The sequence below is a fragment of the Cyberlindnera jadinii genome, assembly GCF_001661405.1.
Source record: "Cyberlindnera jadinii NRRL Y-1542 unplaced genomic scaffold CYBJAscaffold_3, whole genome shotgun sequence".
Classification (NCBI taxonomy): domain Eukaryota; kingdom Fungi; phylum Ascomycota; class Saccharomycetes; order Phaffomycetales; family Wickerhamomycetaceae; genus Williopsis; species Williopsis jadinii.
The window spans coordinates 433,132-454,244 of NW_017963654.1; the positions used below are offsets into that span (position 1 = coordinate 433,132).

At 42.7% G+C, this 21,113-nt stretch overlaps 10 protein-coding genes across 10 annotated transcripts; 2 read left to right on the forward strand and 8 right to left on the reverse strand.

The window, feature by feature from the left end:
* Positions 1 to 85: 85 nt before the first annotated feature.
* On the reverse strand, positions 86 to 1,135 carry CYBJADRAFT_124649 (uncharacterized protein; the record flags this gene model as incomplete). Its single annotated transcript, XM_020212544.1, has 1 exon — positions 86 to 1,135. The coding sequence occupies one exon, from the start codon at positions 1,133 to 1,135 to the stop codon at positions 86 to 88; it is 1,050 nt and encodes a 349-aa protein (XP_020071807.1).
* Positions 1,136 to 1,490: 355 nt separating this feature from the next.
* Positions 1,491 to 3,222, reverse strand: CYBJADRAFT_61658 (high affinity nicotinic acid plasma membrane permease). Its single transcript, XM_020217826.1, has one exon. The coding sequence runs from the start codon at positions 2,998 to 3,000 to the stop codon at positions 1,537 to 1,539; it is 1,464 nt and encodes a 487-aa protein (XP_020071808.1). The 5' UTR covers positions 3,001 to 3,222; the 3' UTR covers positions 1,491 to 1,536.
* Positions 3,223 to 3,444: 222 nt separating this feature from the next.
* CYBJADRAFT_176850 (fungal specific transcription factor domain-containing protein) lies at positions 3,445 to 4,779 on the reverse strand (the record flags this gene model as incomplete). Its single annotated transcript, XM_020216822.1, has 1 exon — positions 3,445 to 4,779. One exon carries the CDS (start codon positions 4,777 to 4,779, stop codon positions 3,445 to 3,447), a length of 1,335 nt encoding a protein of 444 aa, XP_020071809.1.
* A 1,391-nt stretch (positions 4,780 to 6,170) lies between these two features.
* CYBJADRAFT_61656 (uncharacterized protein) lies at positions 6,171 to 6,790 on the reverse strand. The gene has a single exon (XM_020217825.1). It carries the CDS (start codon positions 6,699 to 6,701, stop codon positions 6,375 to 6,377), a length of 327 nt encoding a protein of 108 aa, XP_020071810.1. The 5' UTR covers positions 6,702 to 6,790; the 3' UTR covers positions 6,171 to 6,374.
* CYBJADRAFT_166549 (uncharacterized protein) lies at positions 6,746 to 7,395 on the reverse strand. The gene has a single exon (XM_020214532.1). It carries the CDS (start codon positions 7,153 to 7,155, stop codon positions 6,880 to 6,882), a length of 276 nt encoding a protein of 91 aa, XP_020071811.1. The 5' UTR covers positions 7,156 to 7,395; the 3' UTR covers positions 6,746 to 6,879.
* Positions 7,396 to 8,714: 1,319 nt separating this feature from the next.
* On the reverse strand, positions 8,715 to 13,213 carry CYBJADRAFT_166552 (P-loop containing nucleoside triphosphate hydrolase protein). The gene has a single exon (XM_020214533.1). The coding sequence runs from the start codon at positions 13,051 to 13,053 to the stop codon at positions 8,770 to 8,772; it is 4,284 nt and encodes a 1,427-aa protein (XP_020071812.1). The 5' UTR covers positions 13,054 to 13,213; the 3' UTR covers positions 8,715 to 8,769.
* A 335-nt stretch (positions 13,214 to 13,548) lies between these two features.
* On the forward strand, positions 13,549 to 15,229 carry DAL5 (allantoate permease). The gene has a single exon (XM_020217076.1). It carries the CDS (start codon positions 13,610 to 13,612, stop codon positions 15,194 to 15,196), a length of 1,587 nt encoding a protein of 528 aa, XP_020071813.1. The 5' UTR covers positions 13,549 to 13,609; the 3' UTR covers positions 15,197 to 15,229.
* A 33-nt stretch (positions 15,230 to 15,262) lies between these two features.
* Positions 15,263 to 17,090, reverse strand: CYBJADRAFT_166554 (aspartate aminotransferase family protein). Its single transcript, XM_020214534.1, has one exon. It carries the CDS (start codon positions 16,889 to 16,891, stop codon positions 15,641 to 15,643), a length of 1,251 nt encoding a protein of 416 aa, XP_020071814.1. The 5' UTR covers positions 16,892 to 17,090; the 3' UTR covers positions 15,263 to 15,640.
* Positions 17,091 to 17,724: 634 nt separating this feature from the next.
* On the forward strand, positions 17,725 to 19,914 carry CYBJADRAFT_166555 (uncharacterized protein). The gene has a single exon (XM_020214535.1). It carries the CDS (start codon positions 18,021 to 18,023, stop codon positions 19,716 to 19,718), a length of 1,698 nt encoding a protein of 565 aa, XP_020071815.1. The 5' UTR covers positions 17,725 to 18,020; the 3' UTR covers positions 19,719 to 19,914.
* Positions 19,894 to 20,844, reverse strand: CYBJADRAFT_188950 (aldo/keto reductase family protein; the record flags this gene model as incomplete). Its single annotated transcript, XM_020217324.1, has 1 exon — positions 19,894 to 20,844. The coding sequence occupies one exon, from the start codon at positions 20,842 to 20,844 to the stop codon at positions 19,894 to 19,896; it is 951 nt and encodes a 316-aa protein (XP_020071816.1).
* Positions 20,845 to 21,113: the final 269 nt, after the last annotated feature.

Consider the following 21,113-nt stretch of genomic DNA (forward strand, 5'->3'; position numbering starts at 1 on the left):
TTAATAAACGATTTGCATTGTTTTCTTATGACATCTTGATAGGGTCAATATATTCAAATTTCCATGGGGAGGCAAAGATCAAAGTCTATGGTTTCTGGACCTTTATAGAGTCACCACCCTTCTTTGAAGACTCCAAAGCAGCAGCAACGATGGCCAAATGATGGAATGCCTTTTCCGGGGTAGAGACGATGACAGATTTGTCCTTCTTAGTGACGGCTTCGTGTAGATTCTCAAACTCATCAGCCAAACCGAAAGTATCGTTTTCCTTAAATTCGATTTCAGATTCAACCTTTGATTCCTGTGCCGAGTCACCAGTCATCACGGTGATCTTCAAAGGTTTGCCAGCACTGAAATCAGCAGTTAAGGATCCGGCATCACCGTAAATGACAAAGCTCCCCAGTTTCTCTGTGGCCCCAAATGCGGAACCGTATGTGAAAGTACCGATAACACCACTCTCTGCGTGCATTGTAGAGAATAAGATATCGTCACTGCCAGAAGTTTCTCTAACTTGTTTAGTCAACGCGGAGACAGAACTAATTGGACCAACAACTTTAGTAAGAAGGGCTAACTGGTGCACACCACCGTCACTTAGATATCCACCAATGTGTTCTGGTTTCAGTCTCCACGGCGTGTTCATGAAAACGTTGCTTTTGTTGTAAGGACCAGTATATCTGTAGGTGAAACCTAGCACATTGCCAATCTTTGGAAGCTGTTCCAAGAGGATATCACCAATCTTTAAGTATAGCCAATTCTCTGCAATGACAATTGGAATGTCGGTGCTCTTGTCCAGTTTCACAATGGCCCTTGCATCATCAAGAGTTGCGGCAATTGGCTTCTCGATGATTGCCGGCTTACCATGGCTCACTGCTTGTTCAAGGGTGCTCAAGTTGAACTGCACAGGGACTAAGATGTCTAAAACGTCGACATTCTTGTCACTCATGATAGACTCCAATGTATCGTGAACATTTTGCTCCGGGATGTCTGCCTTCTTAGCAAACTCAATGGCTTTAGCCTTTGTTCTGTTGAACGCAGCCACAGGTGTGAACTTCTCATTGAGTTTCTGGATAGCCGGGAGGTGGTTGTTCGTGGCGAAGATTCCCGTACCGACAGTACCAATGTTTAAGTTTTGTGACATGATGTAATTGTTAGCTGATGATGTTGAATAAGTCCCAATAGACACTTCCTGGTTAAGGCCAATCGTGGTGGTTTATATAGTAATCTGATTGGAAGGGAAATGCTGTTCTTGCTCCGTCCCCCTCCCGTCGGCCCAATCAATTACGTGTTGACCTTCCCCAAAGTTATGACGAGATGTGTCTGCGTGCAGGTTAACCCCGATAAATTAAAGTTATTTCGGAATAACTGCTGAGCCATCTGCAGAGTACAAAAATTTTTCCGGGTGTAGCCTATGCGGAGAGGCAACGCTTGCGCTTACGGCTCCCCAATGCCGCCAAAACTACAAATCTATCAAGTGGACTACGCTTTCTGTAATATGGAGGAGGTGTCGTAAAATCAAATTAGCATTAAAGAGTCTAAGAATTAGTAGTAGGTGTGCTTCTCCTTGATGACTCTTTCGAGCAACCAACAGAAGAATGCAGCGATGATGGAAAGACCACAGATCAGGACCAATATCATGTTTGAATACTCGTACTGTCTAGCAGCATCTGCAGGCCATCCAGTGAACAATGCGTAAGTGGCCATGACAGAACCCAAGTTACCTAAACCGGAAACAAGCGCACTTGAGACAGCAACACCAATGTCACCGTGCTTACGGCCAAAGATGTCAGCTGTTATGGACATACATGTCGGAACAGTTGGGCCCAATCCGAAACCTGTGATGAGCAATCCACCATAACGACTCCATTTAGGGCCCGCATAAGTGCAGACAACGAGACCGACAATGATTATAACGGTTGAGCAAGAGAAGATAAGTGGTCTAAACTTCTTGAATATATCAGAAAGTGGCGTGATGAGAAGGATTGCGGCAAGGTCGAATAACCAGATAGGCGCGTAAAGCAGGGAAACATCGATGGAACTGACACCCAACACGGTTCTGATCAAAGTGGTACCAAACACAGCTAGACCATAACCTGTACCAACCACACCAAAGTACATGATGATCAATGGCCAAACCTTGATGTCGACCAAAATGTTCCAAATATCTCTTGCGGTCCATGTGAGCTTAGTTCTGTACTGTGACATATCCTTTTCATGAAGCAATCTATCTTCGTCATTAAGTGGGTAAACATTCAAAGCCTTTACCTTTCTGAAGATCTTGAAGTTGGATTCTCTGTCCCTTTGGTTATCTGGTAGCCAAAAGAGAAGAAGAGCACCGACGAAAACCGTGATGACACCGTAGACAAGGAAGAACCATCTCCATCCTTCTTTACCGTGTGTCATATCCATTCTCTGGAAACCTGCGGCGACCAACCCTGCACAAGCAGCAGATAATTGAGCAGCTGTGAAGTAATAACCAACACGTCTTGTCATTCTTTGCGGAGGGTACCATAGAGAGATGTAGTAACTCATTCCGGGCCAGGTACCAGCACCACAGATACCAGAAATCAATCTAATGGCAATGATACCGCCTGCAGAATCAAGAGCAGCGTAACAAGCATACACCAAACCAACAGACATCACAATACGCGACAGCCATGCCTGTGGAGCCAGTTTGGTCATTATAATATTCATAGGCACATCGAAAATGATGTAACCAACGTAGTACAAAGCAGAAGCCGTTGATGTGTGCTTAGCAGTCAAGTTGAGGGTCTGTCTCAGAGAGTGACCAGCCTCAGAGTTCATCGTCAAGGCATTACCATACGCAGAAGAACCAAACGATGTCAAGAAGTACAGACACCACAACGCCGGAATGATTCTCAAATCCAGCTTGATGTAGATTTTCTCCAGTCTGGCAAGCTCCTCCTCGGTGAACTCCACAACGTCTGTCTGTGATTGTTCCTCATTGGTCACCTGAAGTGAATGCTTATCCTCTAGCTCACTCATAGCTATGAAACTATCCAATATAACAGAGCACGAGGTTTGGATTCGCTCATGGATGATTATAAGAGAAATTAGTCTCGCTACCTTCTTTATATATGTCCCACACCCTGAGATGATGATTCAACTGGCCCTCGGTGAGCTTCCGTGACTCGCAAGCGCAAAATTTGACATGACTCTGTGATTTTCCCATATGTGGAAATTTTTCATGAGTCATGAGTCATCTTTTGACTTGTGAATCATCTGGACTGGACAGGTAAATGAACAGCCGGGCCTGAGTTTGATGGAGCCTCTCTAACTGATACAGGCTGGCAGATGTGGGGGTTAAAGGGTCCGCTCGTTTATATACGATAGCAGTTATAGTCACCATCAGCCCCATGGACCGCTCCAATGTAGGTGTGACTGAAATATTTGCAGTTGGTTTCTCTTAATTCGTGCACTATGTAAGGCTCATGAAAGCATCACGTTCATCTCCCAATCTCTGTGAACGCTCAGCCAGTTATCATTTGGCTCTGCGTTCTTTCTCCGTCTCCATACTTCGAACATGATTTGTCTAGTACCCCAATAGGACCCGATTCCACTTAGCTTCACAAACTTCACTGCCCACTCTCTGAAACGCGACTGGAGTCTTGCATCTGTCGCTGAACACCCTGCGATGAAGCCTTGGAAGAACATTGAATGTATCTTCACATTTTTATCTTTGCTGAGTTCCAGTAGACTCTCCAGGTGTGAGATGCAATCTGTGCAGTGCTTTTGAAGGAATATATCGCCAAGTTCACGTATGAGAGTGAAATAGTACACAATTAGAGCATTGTGCATAGAGTGGATTTGATGGTGTAAACCTTCATGGAAATCCGTAAAGAAATTACCCTCATCGTCCTTTAGGATCCATTCGGGTTGCCATTCTATTAGTCTCTTCTCAAAGGTGGTACAGACATTTTTGAATCTTAGGTTGTCTTTGGGATCACCATTCTTCTCAAGGTAGAGCTTCAGCTTCAGTAGTTTGACAGCCTCACTGAAGAACAGAATCAGTGAATTTGTAATGCCATACATAGCCTCTGTGAGTAAAAGCTTTGTACCCTTTTCAGTGGTTGATCTGTTGCAATTAATAAAGTTTGGTTCGTACCTCGTCACAGCAGTATCAGATTTTACGAAGACGATCCCTATTGTCCCATCATCTGGGTAAATCACCTCCTGAAATTCACCTTTGCACGTTCTATTGGCATTGGAATGTTCCAGCATATCCAGATATTTGTTCTTTTGTTCTTCATTGATGTTTTCCAAGTTTTGAAAACTGGTTGAATCCTGAATCAGCCGTAAAAATGAGTATATTCTATGCAGTGACTTTGCCTTGTTACTCAACTGAGGTCTGATAGCCATCCTCTGAGCAATGAACTCGCCACACAACGACAAATGATATTGACAGTCTGCCATTGTTCCCCAAACAACATCGATCGTATTCATAGAAAGCATAGCAACGATCACATCTTTATACCTTTCATCTTGCATCTTGGAGGCATTGATTCCACTTTGGAGCATTTTCTTCAGGAACGCAGTTGCTTGAGTTCTAAATTGAATTCCCAAATCGAGGAAGAACTTCATCTCTGTGGATCCCTTTTCATACTTCGACTGTAAATTGAAACACACAACGGCTAGAAGCGCATTGAGCAACGACATCCTCGATTTAGAAGATTTCCCTCTAGCTGCTAAATCTCCCAGTGCAAGTACTGCTCTTGGAAAGTAGATGGTCTTCCAAGGATTTCTTGGAAACATCACAACCGTCATAAGATCTGCAACATGGTTAAAATAGTAGTCCAGTAAAAATCTTGTTAGTGAGGTAACTTGTATACCATTTGTCGGAATGTTGAGCGAAGCTCTGAGTTCAGGTGTGAGCACTGGTGTTTCAATAATCTTTATTGCATCTTCTGGCATCTTTGATTCAGCAGTCTCAATAATAATTTCATCAGGTGTCCTTATTGTTGTGTCTGAATTGGCCCTTGTTTCCTCCTGTTCTGCCATGTGAGCCTGTGGTCTTAGTACGTTGAACACCTCCCTTTCATACGCTGAAAACTGTATACCACCATCCGTCTCATCATACGGTAAAGCTAAGCCATTAATAACACCGGGGTTTTCATGTCCACTACTTCCATTCACATTTGATGGAATTGGATATAACAAATCGGTAAACAGCTTGTTTTGATCTATTGATGCACTCACCGCTGTTGCAGATAGCAGAGCATCAAAGCGTAACTCATTCGAGAGCCATTCATGATTGAATCGGTCATTTGAGAAGAGGTTGTCATCATTTTTGTGTCCTTGATCTATGGTACCATTCGCTGCATTCCCATTTGCAAATGAGTCGTATGACATAGGTGTACTGTGGTTGCTTGTATTCCTCGTATCGCTTGGTGTTGATTTTTGTCGTCTCTCGTTCAGATTGACCTGTACGATCTCCATCCGTTGCTTAGCGTATTTACCTCTTTTTATTTTCTTTCTCTTATTCATGAGGTCATTAGGTATATTCTTCAACCCTTCAAAGACGCCAAATGGACCTTGAAACCAAGTCTGTTGATCCTCGATCAGTGCGTAATTTGGGCTGTGTAGCATCCCTAGATCCCTGTCCATCTCCTCATAAGTTTCATATTCGCGTTCATACTTTACAAACTCCACGTTTCTCCTCTGAAACCCCTTTTGTACATTCTCCTCGTCGTCGTCTCCAAATCTTATCTGGTACCCATACTTATCAAACTGAATGGGCCTAAACCAGCACAGTTGAATTGTATAGCCAGCACACACGAGACCAGACCTCTTACACCGTTCACAAAATGGTTTCCCCAAGTCACACTTGATCTTTCGAAGCCTACAGGTGGCACATCCCGTGAATGTCTTCGTCTTCTTCTTCTTTAGTGAGGGCCTTACCCCATTCGAAATCTCCATAGCTGATGAGGCGCCAATCTTCGTCTTCGATGACATCCGATGAGTTCGGTTTGATAACTCGTACGTTATTTCTTCCTTTTGCTAGAGCAGAACCCACCCTGATAAAGGTACTAGCCGCCTTGATGAACAAGAACAAGGGACGCCCTCCTCTCGAATGTGATGTCTTTGTTTACACCAAGCCTATCAAGACGATGTTGTTCTGTGTTGTCTTTTTTTTCCTAATTAGAACCATTGTGATTCACTGCATTTTAAACTTTTGTATTCCAAAGGTGGTAAGCGCCGCATAACCCCATTGCCGGTGGTTACCTCGGAAACGCAATATAGCCGATGTTAGAAGAATTGATACTTGAGCTTCTACGAATTGCGTTTATGGAGAACACTTGGAGGCAATTCTGTAGACACAATCACTGCAGTTTGAGAGTCAAGTCATGCTGATCTATGAGCTATGTGTATGTTGTGTATTTTTTTGGTATCGGTAGCTTGACAGATACCGTTGACATGTAGAACTGTATAATGCGTATGCACAAGGGGTTGTGAGCTTTTAAAGTCAAGTAGGGTTGCCATTCATGATCATACCCTTCTGTGCTCCTTAGAAACAGAACAGAGATAGTAATTTCTTTATCGGAGCATGAACACACTCCATGTGTGTGTCTTACTGAGATGCGACATTTGATGAGGGTGTTGCGCGCACCGTTGATGTTGCGGTGAACAAACAATTTGCACGAGGCACAGTGAAATGTGCGGTAGGCCAGCCAGAGACAATGTGGCATTTATTGTCCCACAGCCAGTGCATGTCTTGCTCGTGTACTCTTCAGTCATTCTCAAGAGGCGTATCCTCGTGACTTGACATTTGAAGGCCAAAAACTTGTGGATTAGGGAGAAAACAAAATGAACTGGAGGACAAGATGTGACAATTCACGAGTGTTTTTGGAGTAGATGTCGATGAACTCAGCGATGTGTTTCGTGGTTACATGCGTGCCTGGGCAAGGTGGTAAAGACATACGCCTTCCAGCTGCGTGAACGACGGGTGGTGAGTGGATGATCTATCACTGGCTCATGATGAGATGAACGTCTGGTCCCTTCCGGACTAAATGGTAGCCAATATGAGCGAGATAAGGAGCTTGTCAAATGTCCGTTGTATGCTTCGTAAAATTTTCCCTGTGGGAAGGGCTTGAATTGCCCATATCGGACACTTTTCCTGCTACAAATCAGCTTTGCTGGCATTTTGCTGTGCCTTTTCGTGCCCTGACAACAGTTTTGCATTTGGCGCAAAAGTCTTCAAAAGGGCACCTTTTTGGGCAACATTTGTAGCCCTTCGCTTGCATATTCATCCAAACACCATCGCTTCGCATTTCCAATTTGGACATCTTCTTATATATGTCATGATCAGTTTGAAGTTTATATCTACTTCAAATTGTTAGTTAAAAATATGAAATAATATATCTTTAATGGATAGCTTTCTCTAACTATGTGACAATAGTCTATTGACAGCTATAAAATTATAATATATGAAAATAGAATAATGGCATTATTGTTTTTTCTCAAGAAAATATTCCAGAGGAAAATGTCAGAAAAGTTGAGAAGTAGAGAAAACCATTTCTATAGAAAAATAATTACTATAAGAGTTAAAATCGAGTCAAAATCTTATTAGAACAAGAAGATAACCTAGATGACAATATATGTAATGAACAGTGGGTTTAATATTTCCATCACAGGAGCTTTACTTTTTGTGCTGAAGGGTGCTACCACCTTCTAATCAAAATGATCATGTTAAGTATTTGAGTGCTTGTTTTTGTCCGTACATTGTAGATAGAAAGATTTCACAAGCTGCAATTCCTTTGGCCAAGGGAGATGACTGAACTGATCAAAATCAAATGAATGCTCGAAAGCCCTAGAAATTTTGAGCCATCATATCCCCTTTGACATTATACACTAGTCTACAATAATGGTTGGGATAGAAAAAAGACACTAGTTATATGGCTGCAGCAAGTACTTCGTATAGGAGTTTCTAAAACACTAAAAAGGAGGAGAAATATTGGTACTTGGTTGTCTAAGTGAGTTTAAAAGTACATCTCAGGTGATATGGAGACTGTATGAACTTGGATTTGAACCAGATTCGAACAAAATTCAAGCCATTACTAGTATACATCCTCTATAGTCGAGTACATGGTTTATTCAGCCGTCAAATGGTTGGCGAGTTTAAAAACAGAAAACATTTTCTTTTGATCTTGGCTTCGAATGAGACAAATTGCTCAAAGACGGAAATGGATTTGCCCAAGTGATTTACCAATCAATGTGGATGTGGAAGTCTCATGTATTTCCTATTACTATCAATTTGTTTAGAGATGTATCTCGTTCAATTGCTGGGTGGTGCAGGGCTCTCAACAGTATTTGAAGATTTTATGGAGATTTCTGGTTGCACGAAGTTGGCACCTAAAATAAATAAATCCATGAACAAAGAACGACGTAATTGCACACTACTAGGCAATTCCAGTCGGAAATTCGATTTGAAACGTTGTCACTGTTTGAAGAAACATATTCCCATGAAACCTAATCTCCTAAGCTATTGAATTTCCATGTAACTCCTGGAGTATCTGCGATTTTATGAGAAAAAACCCATCTTCGGCCTCATTCAAAGTCCAAATAACCTCAAAGACTACGAAACATATGAGAAAACTGTCCAGAAAGCTCAAACTACTGAGATGATGTTGTCAAAACAGGCTGGACTTGGTCACACTTTTGAATCTGGAAGTCGAAATTTATGTACATAGCACTTTTAACATCTCTTTAATTAGTATCTGTATAGAATAAGATTTTATATATTTCTTTGTTAAGTATTCACTCTCTGCTATCGAAATCTGAAGATACAATATGAGATTTGTCACACATAGAGCGGAATATACTATCTTTTGAATTGAACAAAGTCCAAGGTGTATCAAATTCAACACACCGACCTTTGTCCATCACCAAAATACGGTCATAATTCACAATAGTTTTCAGCCTGTGTGCAATACTCAAGATGGTACAGTCGGTGAATTCTCTTTTGATGATATTCTGAATACGTGCATCAGTTTCATAGTCCATATTTGATGTAGCTTCATCCAGAATCAGAATCTTTGTCTTTTTAATCAGAGCACGACAAAGAGCGAGAACTTGTCTTTGACCAAGTGAGTAATTAGCACCGTTATCCTCAACAAAACTGTCAAGATGGAACATCAGGTCATGGCTTGAAGTACCAATATCTTTCAGTTCTGAAGCAGTGATACAACCAGCCTTGATCAATGCCTCATATAACTTTTCGTCGCTGGTGGTGTTGAAAGGATCCAAGTTTTGACGAATAGTACCTCTGAATAACACTGGCTCTTGTGGAATAATGGTTAGATTCGAACGTAGATCGTACAATCCGATTTGAAGCGTGTTTATACCGTCGATTTCAATAGTACCTTTCTCTGGCTCACAGATACGGTACAGAGCAGTCATGATAGTTGATTTACCAGCACCTGTTCTTCCACATATACCAACCTTTTCACCTGGTTTTATATGTGCAGAGAAGTTATTAAGGACATAAGGAAGAGATGGTCTGTATCTCATAGAAAGATTCTTGAATACAATCTCACCCCGTTCTGGCCAAGATTCGGCTGGCGTGGTTTCTGTTGATGAATTGTAGGCTGCTTCTTGTGGAAGTTCCATAGAATATTCAGCAACCCTTTCCGCAGAAGAGAGAAACTGCTCAAGCTGACCCATCGATCTAGAAGTTGAAACAAGCTGAGTGGAAAATGAAACCAAGTAAGAGATCAACAGACCTGAACTTGCAGCGCTGATATTGAAAACATTGCTGACACACAAAGTTTCGATAATCAGATTCATAGCAGCAGAACAAACCACCAGTCTAGCAACAAGCCATCTCTGCATACCATTGGATAAGTAGTATGCCTCATTTTGTTTATTGATAAGTTTGGCATTCTTTCTCATAAAGACCTTTTCCATATCGTAAAACTTAATAGTAGCCAGGCCTTGTAATACCTCATCAAAGGTTGCGAAAACAACAGACCGTTGGATACCCTCAATACGCTTTATTTCTCTTGCAGATGCCTGGTAATAAGAGAAACAAATATAACTAACAAGCAATACAAATGGCACAACAATGGCAAACCACGGAAGAAAGACACAGCACATGATCAGAATTCCGCCCATGTTGAAACAGCCATAACAGAATAACCTAGCCTGTTCCGCAATTGAATTGTCCAAAGTATCCGTATCCTTAGTGAATCTGTTTATAATTCTTCCCATTGGTGTAGTATCAAAGAATGACATTGGTGCGTACATGATTCTGTGCATAGCCTTGATGTTAAGGTTCTTTGATGAAGTGTTACAAATGTACACCACAGTACAGAATTGCCAGCATGCACTCAGAACAAAAAGCACCGTGAACAGAACATAAAGTCCAGCATAAAACCCATTTGAGCGACCAGAAAAGTGATCAGAACTCCAAAAGGATAACCAAATATTTTGAAATAACATACAGAATGTGGTACAAGTCATACTGGCAATCAAGCTTGGTACCAAAAACTTGATTCCATACTTACCACACCCCTCTCTGAGGTACATCAAAAGAATACGCAAAGGAATCCCATTCACTTTTCTAGACTCCTCAGACATGAGTACACCAGCTGTTTTTTCCTCATACTCAGCCTTGGATGTTTGACAGCGAATCACTTTCAAATCCTCCATATCCATTTTGGAAATACAACTTTTTTCATCTGGAACATCTACTAGCGAAACATCATCAGTATCATCATCATCAGTATCAGTATCATCTTCATCAGAATCTTCGTTTTCTGATGTTTCCAGTTGAAATTCCATCAATCTAGCAAATTCAGCATTACGCCCTGTCAGCTCATCATGAGAACCCACATCCACCGTTCCGTCATTATTTATGAAAATGATACGGTTAGCTGAATCGATAAGAGATAGCTGATGTGTAGCCAATATCCTTGTCTTACCATCCAATAGTCCCAGAATACACTCGTTGACGATATGACGACCGACCTTAGGATCAACAGCACTAAGAACGTCATCCAAAAGAATGATATTTCTATCATCATCACCATATACATGGTAAACAGCACGAGCAAGGTTAATACGTGCCTTTTGACCACCAGAAAGGTTAACACCTCTTTCTCCAATTTCAGTCTGATCACCAGCAGGAAGCATGTCGAAGTCCGACGCAAGAGCACATGCATCGACAACTTTGTTATACTTTTGACGATCCTGTTCACTTCCAAAGAGTATGTTACCTTCAACAGTAGTGTTCTGAATCCAAGGGTCACTACAAAGAGTGGCATCACCTGCGATAGTGACCAACCCTTTTGTCCTAGGCATGGCTCCCTTTATTGCATTAAGAAGAGAGGACTTACCAGTTCCAATCGGTCCTGTAACCACGACGAATTCACCTTGCTTTATAGAAAGGTTCACGTCCTTCAGACCCTGGAATTGATGAGTATTCTTTCCGTGTGATTCCTCTTCTTTTTCATCCCACTGAATTTGACAGCTTCCAGTTTGATCGTCCTTGGTGTCAGATTCCACGGATAAGTTGTCATCTTTTACAGCATTCCAATCGAAGAACCCATGCTCAATCTCAATGGAATTCTTAGAAGCATTTCCAGGAATCATACGATGGCCAGGATCTTGTTTCTCATCTTCAAAGAGAAGAAATTCTTGAATACGTTTAAGAGCAACGATAGCATCACCAGCGGTGTTCAGGGCTGAAGGGAATTGAGACACATATCCTGTCAGCGTGTTATACAGCGATACGGATGAAAATATATTAGAAGTGGCACTCAAATGTCCATGGTTAGCTCCAAACATAACCAAGAAACTGATCATGGCCGAAACATTTGGTAAGGTCACCACAACACTAACAATCACATTCCTGATGAACTGAATGCGAAGAATTTGTGCCATCTCTGATGATCTGTACTCCGCAAGCAATCTGCTGTAAGGGATTTCCCAAGCAAAGTACTTTATGATTTTGATGCTAGCTAGAACCTCTTTGATACATCTTATACGATTATCAGTCGCTATGTTGGCCACGATACGGTTCTTCATGAAGTGTTTAGTCAAGACACTAGTTATGGCAGTTACAATCAAGAAGTAAGCAATACCAGTCAATGATGCACCTCCCAGATTCACTGTAAGCAGAATGATGGTAAGTGCCAGGCCAAGGGGCAAATTAGTGATGAAGCCAAAGAACCAAATGGCAAGTTCAATCTTGGAAAGATCATTTGCAAGCAAGGATGTAACCTGGGATGGCGGATAGCGGCTTCTACCATCACGGTTGATGGTAAAAGACTTATCCAAGAGGACCTTACTAAGAACACTTCTAATCTCTCCACCACAGAACTGACTAGAATGGAAATAGTGACAATACGCTAGACCTTGGAACATTACAACGAGGGAGATACCAACGGCATAACCATAACCTTCGTTTGTTGTATGCTGATCTTTGGAATGATTACCAACAATGGACACAATCTTCCGGACTTGAAGAGTGTTCAGACCTGCTGCTAAGTCACCTGCAACTCTAATCAAGAGACAAAAGATGAAACGACTTCTGAACACCTCAAGCAGGGAGAGAGCGACAAGGTACTTTGAATACTGAAAGTTCGGGTCCTTCGAAAGAGACTCCCTATTAGAAGGAGTGTCTTCCATGCCGTGTGTCTTCAAGTAGTCTGACTCAGATCTTAGTTTTCGCTTCTCCAAAACCTCGTTAAACTTATCAGCCAACAACTGAACATCGTTCTTCGACCCTGGGGAGATCTTGTACATGTCCTCAGGGTATAATGTTCTAACGTACCCAACTTTGAGAGCAGGATTGCACCAGCTGAAGAAGGTTTCGGATATGAAGTTTGTGGACTGGAACGGGAACTCAGAACGCTCAGAGTCATCACATGGAATTGGTGTAACAGTTTTGTCAAACAGAAAGGGAGTCAAAAGCCTCTTTTGAGGGTCAACTCTAGCATCATTGGCAACCCTGTCCTCCAGATCACTGTCAGACCATTTGTAGGCACGACATGTCTGAGCCTGGCATTTCCAGACCTCTTTGATATAGTCCAACATCATGAGCCAAGAGAATGTTGATTTTGATAGCTTCAAACGTCACAGTAGAAAGCCCAGTTTCGCCTTCATTGGCGAATCTTTTAACAGATATAATCTATAGTACCTTTTCTTCACTCAACGCCATCATCGCAAACAGTCACTTCTACGTTGGGAATGAGGAAAGAACCTGCGAGGCCTTCTTCGTCTTCATCTCAAAGCAGAATACTCACAGCTTAAAGAGGGCAACAAGTCGATTTCCGTAAAGGGAAGTCTTCCGGATCGGGGTTGCGGCGTCTTTCCCAATTGGGGCACGTGCAGAAGGTTTGAGCCCGAGGCGCTGCAGCTCGTCAGATAAGCATATGTAAGATGTTCGCTCAGGTACGGGTATTTACTCTTTGTCGATATCGAAATATTGCTACGAGAAGTAGTACGACAAGCCTTCTGATAAGCTATGGTATGATATCTTCCAGATCTACGTATTGAGATAAGACATCCAGCTTCATCAGTTCCCTTTATAAAGCGATATCAAGAACCATCAATCAGACTTCAATGGACCAGCTTTCAAACCCATGGAGAAACAATGAGTCACGATCAAAAGAATATGATTGACACTATTGTCAGTCATGTCAGTGTTTTCTCGTCAGATAACATGAACACGCACCAGGTGCTTGCCACCATCACCAGTGCTGGTGGTGAGCCGGTTGAGATTACAACCGATGTCGACCCTGCTATGAAGTTTGCGCTTGATAACAAGGTTGAGTATGATGAAGAGAAGGATAAGAAATTGCGCAGAAAGCTCGATTTCTACCTTATGCCAGTGCTTATGCTTTTGAACGTTGCCATGTATATGGACAAAAGTGCACTGAGTACTTCTGCCATTCTTGGAATCCGTAGTGCCCTCGGAATGCATGGTGATCAATATTCTTGGGGAACTTCTGGTTTCTATTTGGGTTACCTGGCCTTCGAGCTCCCAGCGAGTTTGCTGCTCCAGAGATTCCCCCTTGTGAAGACCCTTGGTGTCTTTGCTATTTTATGGTCTCTTTTGCTGATCCTACATGGTGCTGTTAAATCGTACGCTGGCTTGATGGTCTTGAGAGTTCTCCTTGGTATGCTCGAATCTTCCATCAATCCAGCCTTAGTGATGATTACAGGTCAGTACTACAGGGCTGGCGAGCAGTTCATGAGAACAACTTTATGGTTTTGTGCCAATGGTTTGGCAACAATCATCATGAACTGTATTGGTTACGCGATGGTTGAGTATGAAGACTCATACTCCATTGAACCTTGGAGACTTAACTTTTACATCATCGGTGCGATTTCGATGTTCATTGTTATTCTCTTTGTGATTCATGTCCCAGATGATCCTTCAAAGGCCTGGTTTCTTAACGACGAGGAGAAGGCCCGTCTTGTTGAGCGTTTAAGAGCAAACCAACAGGGATTTGGTTCCAAGAAGGTCAAACCATACCAAATCAAAGAGGCTCTTACGGACGTTGTCACTTGGTACTATTTCTTCTATGGTGTCTCATCCGATATCCCGTCAGGTTCCCTTGGCTCATTCGGATCAATTCTTTTGAACGATGACTTCGGGTTCACTACAAAGGAATCCATGCTTATGAAAATGCCAAACGGTGCAATCGTTGCTGTCGGGTGTCCTTTATTCGTGTGGGTAGGCCTGAAAATATGGGATTCTCGTATGTTCGTTTCTGTGATTTCGACAGTGTTCTGTATCTTAGCTGCTTGTCTACTTGCCTTTGGTCAAAATAACCAAACTAAACTAGCTGGGTTCTACCTCCAGAGTTTGAATCCAGTGAGTATGGTTCAATGTCTATCCTGTTTCTCCAGTAACACTGGTGGTGCTACAAAGAAGGCTGTTATGGATGCTATTTTCCTTATTGGGTACTCTGCAGGGCTGGTGATTGGTCCACAGACATTCATTGAGTCGCAAGCTCCAGGGTATGCTGGCGGAAAGGTGGCTATTGTTGTTTGCTATGCTGCAAGTCTTGTGTTCCTCTTGTTGATTTGGTGGGAGTATTACCGCAGAAATCTTAAGAATGAGAAGAATCTCCAGGAGAATCCTGAGATCGAAAAGGATGCAAAGAATATCGACAATATCGAGTTTGCCGATCTCACTGATAAGGAGAATCCTCTATTCCGTTACACATTGTGATTTGCTATACGCTGTGGCGTGAGGTTGAATCACCTCAAATCCTTGCTGGATAGGGAAAGAACAGGCGTGTATTTCAATAGAGCAATTTTGAATCTTAAATGATCTTTATTAATTTATCCATCTGTAGCTTGAACTGCCACACATTTGTTCTAAAAATGGAACCTCAGACCTACAAAAGTGCGTATTAGGGGCATTGTTATCTCATGGACATGAATCAGTTGAGACGTAGTGATTGGTGTGTGTAGGACTGTTATCTTTCTAATTGAAGAACGGTGGAGTTAACAGACAGGCGATGCGTTTTAACTCGATACCAATTAAAAGTTAACAGCTACAATGAGGACAGAAGCAATGCACCAGATACTCAATTCAACCACTTGTAACACATAGATTGCAAAGACAGGACGTGAAAACGGGAGTCATATCTAATGAAACGTGCCCCAAGTTTTAAGCTGATGAATTCTCACCAAACATTTCATCAAATGTTTGTTCCAAAATTGCCACACCTTCAAGGATAACTTCATCTGGAATGTTTAATGCTGGAAGGAATCTGATGACATTTCCTGCGACGGCAATTGTACAAAGACCAAGCGATCTTGCTTTTACGATAACCTCTTTTGCATCGATAGTAAGTTCAACACCCAACATCAAACCTTGACCACGAATTTCTTTGATTTGTTTAGGATACTTTTGTTGTAAACTAGACAACTTGGACCAGAGAAGCTCGGACTTCTTCTGGACACCTTCCAGGAACTTAGGATCGGAAATTCTGTTGAGAACATGTCCAGCAACACGAGTTGAAAGAGGGTTACCACCAAATGTACAGCCATGGTCAGCAGGACGAAGGGCAGCATTGATTTCAGGGCTGACAACGGTAGCACTGATAGGACAGCCGTTAGCTAAAGCTTTAGCAGAAGTGAAGATGTCGGGATGGGCTTCTTTTGGAAGCTTTGAATGGACCCACAAAGTACCGGAACGTCCCATACCACATTGAACTTCGTCATAGATCAGAGCTGCTTTGTATTTCTTACAAACGCCCTTCAAAGCTAGCAAGAAAGCCGGATCAACTGGTCTAATTCCACCTTCACCTTGTAGTGGCTCAATAATGACAGCACATGTCTTGTCAGAAATCACGTCTTCCACAGATTTAATGTCACCAACAGTTGCAGTTTTAACACCAGGAACCAAAGGTGCAAATGGAGCTTGGTAGTTGACGTTGGATGTGACACTGAGAGCACCAAAAGTTCTTCCATGGAATGAAGAATTGAAGCAAATGATTTCAGTCTTGTCTGGAGAGATCGACTTACCCCATCTACGAGCAAATTTCAAAGCAGCCTCGTTAGCTTCTGCACCAGAGTTCCCAAAGAAGACATTGGAGGCATTGTACATTCCACCAGACTCCTTGGTCTTCTCGACAAGAAGAGCAGCAAGCGCATATGGCCATGGACTAGGATACGCCACGGATGAATGTAGCAGAGTGCTGGACTGATCTGCTATGATCTTGGAGACCTCAGGATCACAGTGTCCCAATGAATTGACAGCAATTCCGGCATAGAAGTCGACATATCTCTTTCCATCCAAGTCCCAAAGGTACGACCCTTCACCTTTCACAACAATCGCAGAAGGTGGACGGTAGACACCAGCCATATGCTTTGCATTGGAAAGAACTTGTTCTTTGTCAAATTTCAATTCAGACATCTCTTGTTGTTGTAGTTGGTGTAGCTGTTGTGGTTGCTGTGGTTGTTGTAGCTGTTGTGGTTGCTATGGAGTTCAAATCATCTCGATCTAAGGCATCTTCGGCTTCGGTCGCTCATAATATATAATCGAGGCCAATAGCACAATGGGCTCGTAGTAAAGTCTCTAATTTGAGCGTAGTGCTTCAATCGAGAGATGTGTGTTCATCATTCCTAATCTGGATTAGGAAATAGATGCCGTTCCCGATCTGGAAATGATCCGAAGATTGTGTGAAACGCACGCGCACCAGAAGCCTATTCAGAATTGGGAGGCTACTCAACGATGTAAACATATACCATCAGTTTAAGGGAAGAGAGCAACACAAAGGTCAGATAGTTCAATGTGACAAGAATTGCTGGTGGTGGTGTTGCAATTGGTTTTCGGACTACAAATAGATGCAGATACTCTGAATGCTGTGCCGTCTCTAGATTCCGGCTTTTATGAAGATCTTCTGTTGACGAACTTCTAGGATAATATTCCGAAGGTTCCAACGCCGAGCGGAATCACGAGGCTATGAATGAACTCGCTAACCACTTCCTCCACTGAGCTCCTCTGTGCATTTGAGCGCGATGAAGAGATATTTATACCTTAACGGCTCTAAAAAGGGCACTCCATTTGACATGTAGGCATAGTGATGATGATGGATGCGCTATCTTCAAACTTTGCTATCGGCCAATTCGAGCACTTCCGAGAGTGCTATCTTGACGAGTGTCACCTATGTAATACGCTAAAAGAACCTCCGGATGGCCTGTTAACTCCTGTCCACAGCAACTTGCTCGTTCTCCGACAACACCGCATCCACTCGCCCCATCTCTTCCCATCTCTTCGGCCTCGTGTTCTTAAGGCAAACTGTAAGGCTTCAGACTCATCAAATCCTCCATTTCGCCTTTCATTCGCTTGATTTCTATACAAGAGCATGAGCTATCAAGAGCAAAGGGCGAGCGTATCATAAGACATGGACATGCATATTTAATGGATAGATCTGAAAGTTTAAAACCGAGCTTGCATAGTCGATAAGAGTATAAAAAAGTCGGACAAGACGCCACTTTTGCCTACTGTTAGGATACGTTTCGTCAGCGACAGGACACGTTGAATGCTAAAAGATAAAACAGGAAAGGCACCTGCAAACAAGGACATCAAGTTTGTGGATCAAACTTCAGAGACCATCGACCTCCTTCAAAATGGCCGTCCTGCGATACCGGGAACTTCAGTGTTCAGCTCCAAACCAAAACGACGCAAGACAGAACAAACCGTGAGTCCTTCCGACAATTACGAGCAAATGCTGAACATGCCGTTGATATTCACACAGGAGATGTGCAGCTTGATCCGCTCACCGGGGGCGTATGGGTTACCTGGTCTTGAAGAACCATCAGTTGATAAGAACTTTGATTTTTATGACGAGGAGTTTGACAAGCAGAATACGGAAGGCGCTGGTTCAGGCGCTGGTTCAAGCGACGGTACCAAAGGGGATCAAGTACCACGCATTACTGGCGAAGGGAACAATGTGACGTCCCCGTACAACGATCAGAACGAGTTCTGGCTGATAATGTATTTCACCAGGACCATGTGTCAGTTCTATTCCCTAAAGTCCCCAGATTGGACCATATACGCATACATGGGAGGCAGGCTTGCCTCTCAGTACTTGCCATTGAAATACGCCATACTTTCGTGGACCGCTCTACATTATGCCACTGTTAATGGCTCATCAAAGGATGTTGCTCAACAGTACTATAATGAGGCTCTAAACGTTGTGATGCGTGAAGAGTTCATAGGTGGTAAAGTTCATGTTGAGCTTCTTCTCACCACTTGCTTTTTTTTATTGCAATTTGATATTGCAATGGGGACCAGACAAGCAAAGAGAATATTACGCCACGTGTGGTCGAAACTCCAAATTGGACGTTTTTTTGGAGACATTGATCAGTCTTCAAGACCACAGCTTAGTCCGTATGGGTATCAGATCCTATATTTCTTATTACACATCGACATAAGATCTTCATTATTTACTGGGAATATAAGCTTCCCAGACTATGTTATCATACCAAAGAATCAACGCAACGTCAATATTGTGTACTTGACAACTTCAAAGCTTTATGATGACAAAGCCTCCGACATTGCATGGCAAACTAGGGGAGTTTCAAGTGACATATTCGGAAAGGACTATCCTAAATCTTTTACAGATGATGACACGCTACTAGATCACATTCTTGTCACCACCATGAGGAATATAATGACACTTGGTCGAGTCATCAGATTGAGGAACTGGCTTGATCAGTGTGGAAATTCGACAGAGTTCGACCCAGAGTCATTTCAACAAGAAGTGGATGAGTTGGTTAGTGAGAATGAACAGTTATATGAGACTTTCAAGAGCACCAAAATGTCTGGTAGGAACGTTCAGTCATCAATGCTTATATGTAACGCTCTGGTATACTGTGCAGTGATCCTACTAGACAGGCAGATCCATCCGAATATCAAGTCCAATGAGCGTTGTCAAGATGCTGCGAAAGAGATCATCAAGATTGCAGTCAAGTTAAACACTATCAGGGATTCACAATACCCAAGGTCTCAGCTTTGGCCTTTCCCACTTTTGATAGCCGGAATAGAGACGACGGATCCTATTTATCAGGCGTGGGTGCTCGACGCATTTAAAGAGTACAGCACCAAAGGCTGGGGAATACATATTACAAAAGCAGTTCGTCTCTTAGAGGAGTGTCTTCGTAAGCAAGGGGAAGAGGACGTACGTGTTGATGTAGGGGAGGTGATGATGAATGTGACTGGTGTGTTTATCATATGAATGAAGTTCAACATGAGCAAGAGACTGTAGGGAGTTGGCAGGATACTTGGGGTAAGTGTCCGAAGGAGGCCACATGTTGATCGCTTAGGTCAAGCCTTTCGATAGATAATGGGTATAGCTAGTACTAATGTGAAGAGTCACGGAAAAAACGGTTTATTGAAGGTCTCTATATTCCTTATTTAACAGGATTGAACTCTGCATCACTGTAGTAGACGTCAATACGCCACTTGGAGTTGAGATATCTCTTAGTGGTGGTCTTGCTAATGTTATTAATGAGTTCAACGTCTTGATCACTGAGCTTGATTGTTTTCAAGTTAGCCTCAATACGGCTGTCATTAGTTGATTTCGGGAGTGGCACTGTTCCTCTAGCAATGGCCCAACTGATGGCAATACAGGCCGGTGACACTTGATATTTCTCAGCAACACTGACCAAGATAGGCTCATTAAGCAATGGAGCACCAGTAGATCCAAGAGGCGAGAATGCTTCAACAACGATGCCATGTTCTTTGCAGAAGTCAACCAAGTCCTGCTGTGGAAGGTAGGGATGAATCTCACACTGAACCACCGCTGGTGGTATTTCACTAACTTCAAGCAGCCTTTGCACTTTCGGAACGTTGAAGTTACAAACACCTACAGATCTGGTGTATCCTTTGTTGACGAAGGTTTGCACTACCTTGTAGGCATCGACGTAGCTGAGCTTTTCAAATGGAATGTGCTTTCTGAATCCGTCCTCGTCAACTGGTTTTAAACCTTCGCCGCTAACCTCAGCCAAAGAATGGTGCATCAGGTACAGATCAACGTAATCCAGCTGAAGTCTTTCTAAGGAGCCCAATATTGCTGTTTCAGGGTCGTGATAATCGCATGGGCATAGCTTGGTAGTAACGAAGATATCTTCCCTCTTCACATCGTCAGATTCTTTGAGGAAATCATTGATAGCCTTTCCAACAGAGGCCTCGTTTAAGTAAATTCTGGCGGTATCGATGTGTCTGTAGCCAACATTCAACGCATGCTTGACGGCGTTGTAGCAGTCTTCCGGTGATGATTTCCAAGTCCCAAGCGCAACAGCTGGAATGAGAAAGCCACTGTTCAGCTTGAAAGTATCTCTGTTGATTTCTGGTGCAGTCATCGAAGGAATCGTTGGTGGTTTATTGCACCGCAATCTCACAATCAGCGGCCAACGTCATAGAGGGAATCTTTATATATATTTATCCAAGGACATGTAAATATTGGCTCATGGTTTGTTCAGTGTATGATACCAGAGTTACTACTTCACCAATCTGGTAGATTCCTTAGAACAGACAGCGCCACGCTTTGATACTTGAGGTTTGTTGTGTATCGCTGGTGTTCTCTTCGATTTCCTAATTGGGGGTGCAACGGTCTTTCTGCATTGGGAGC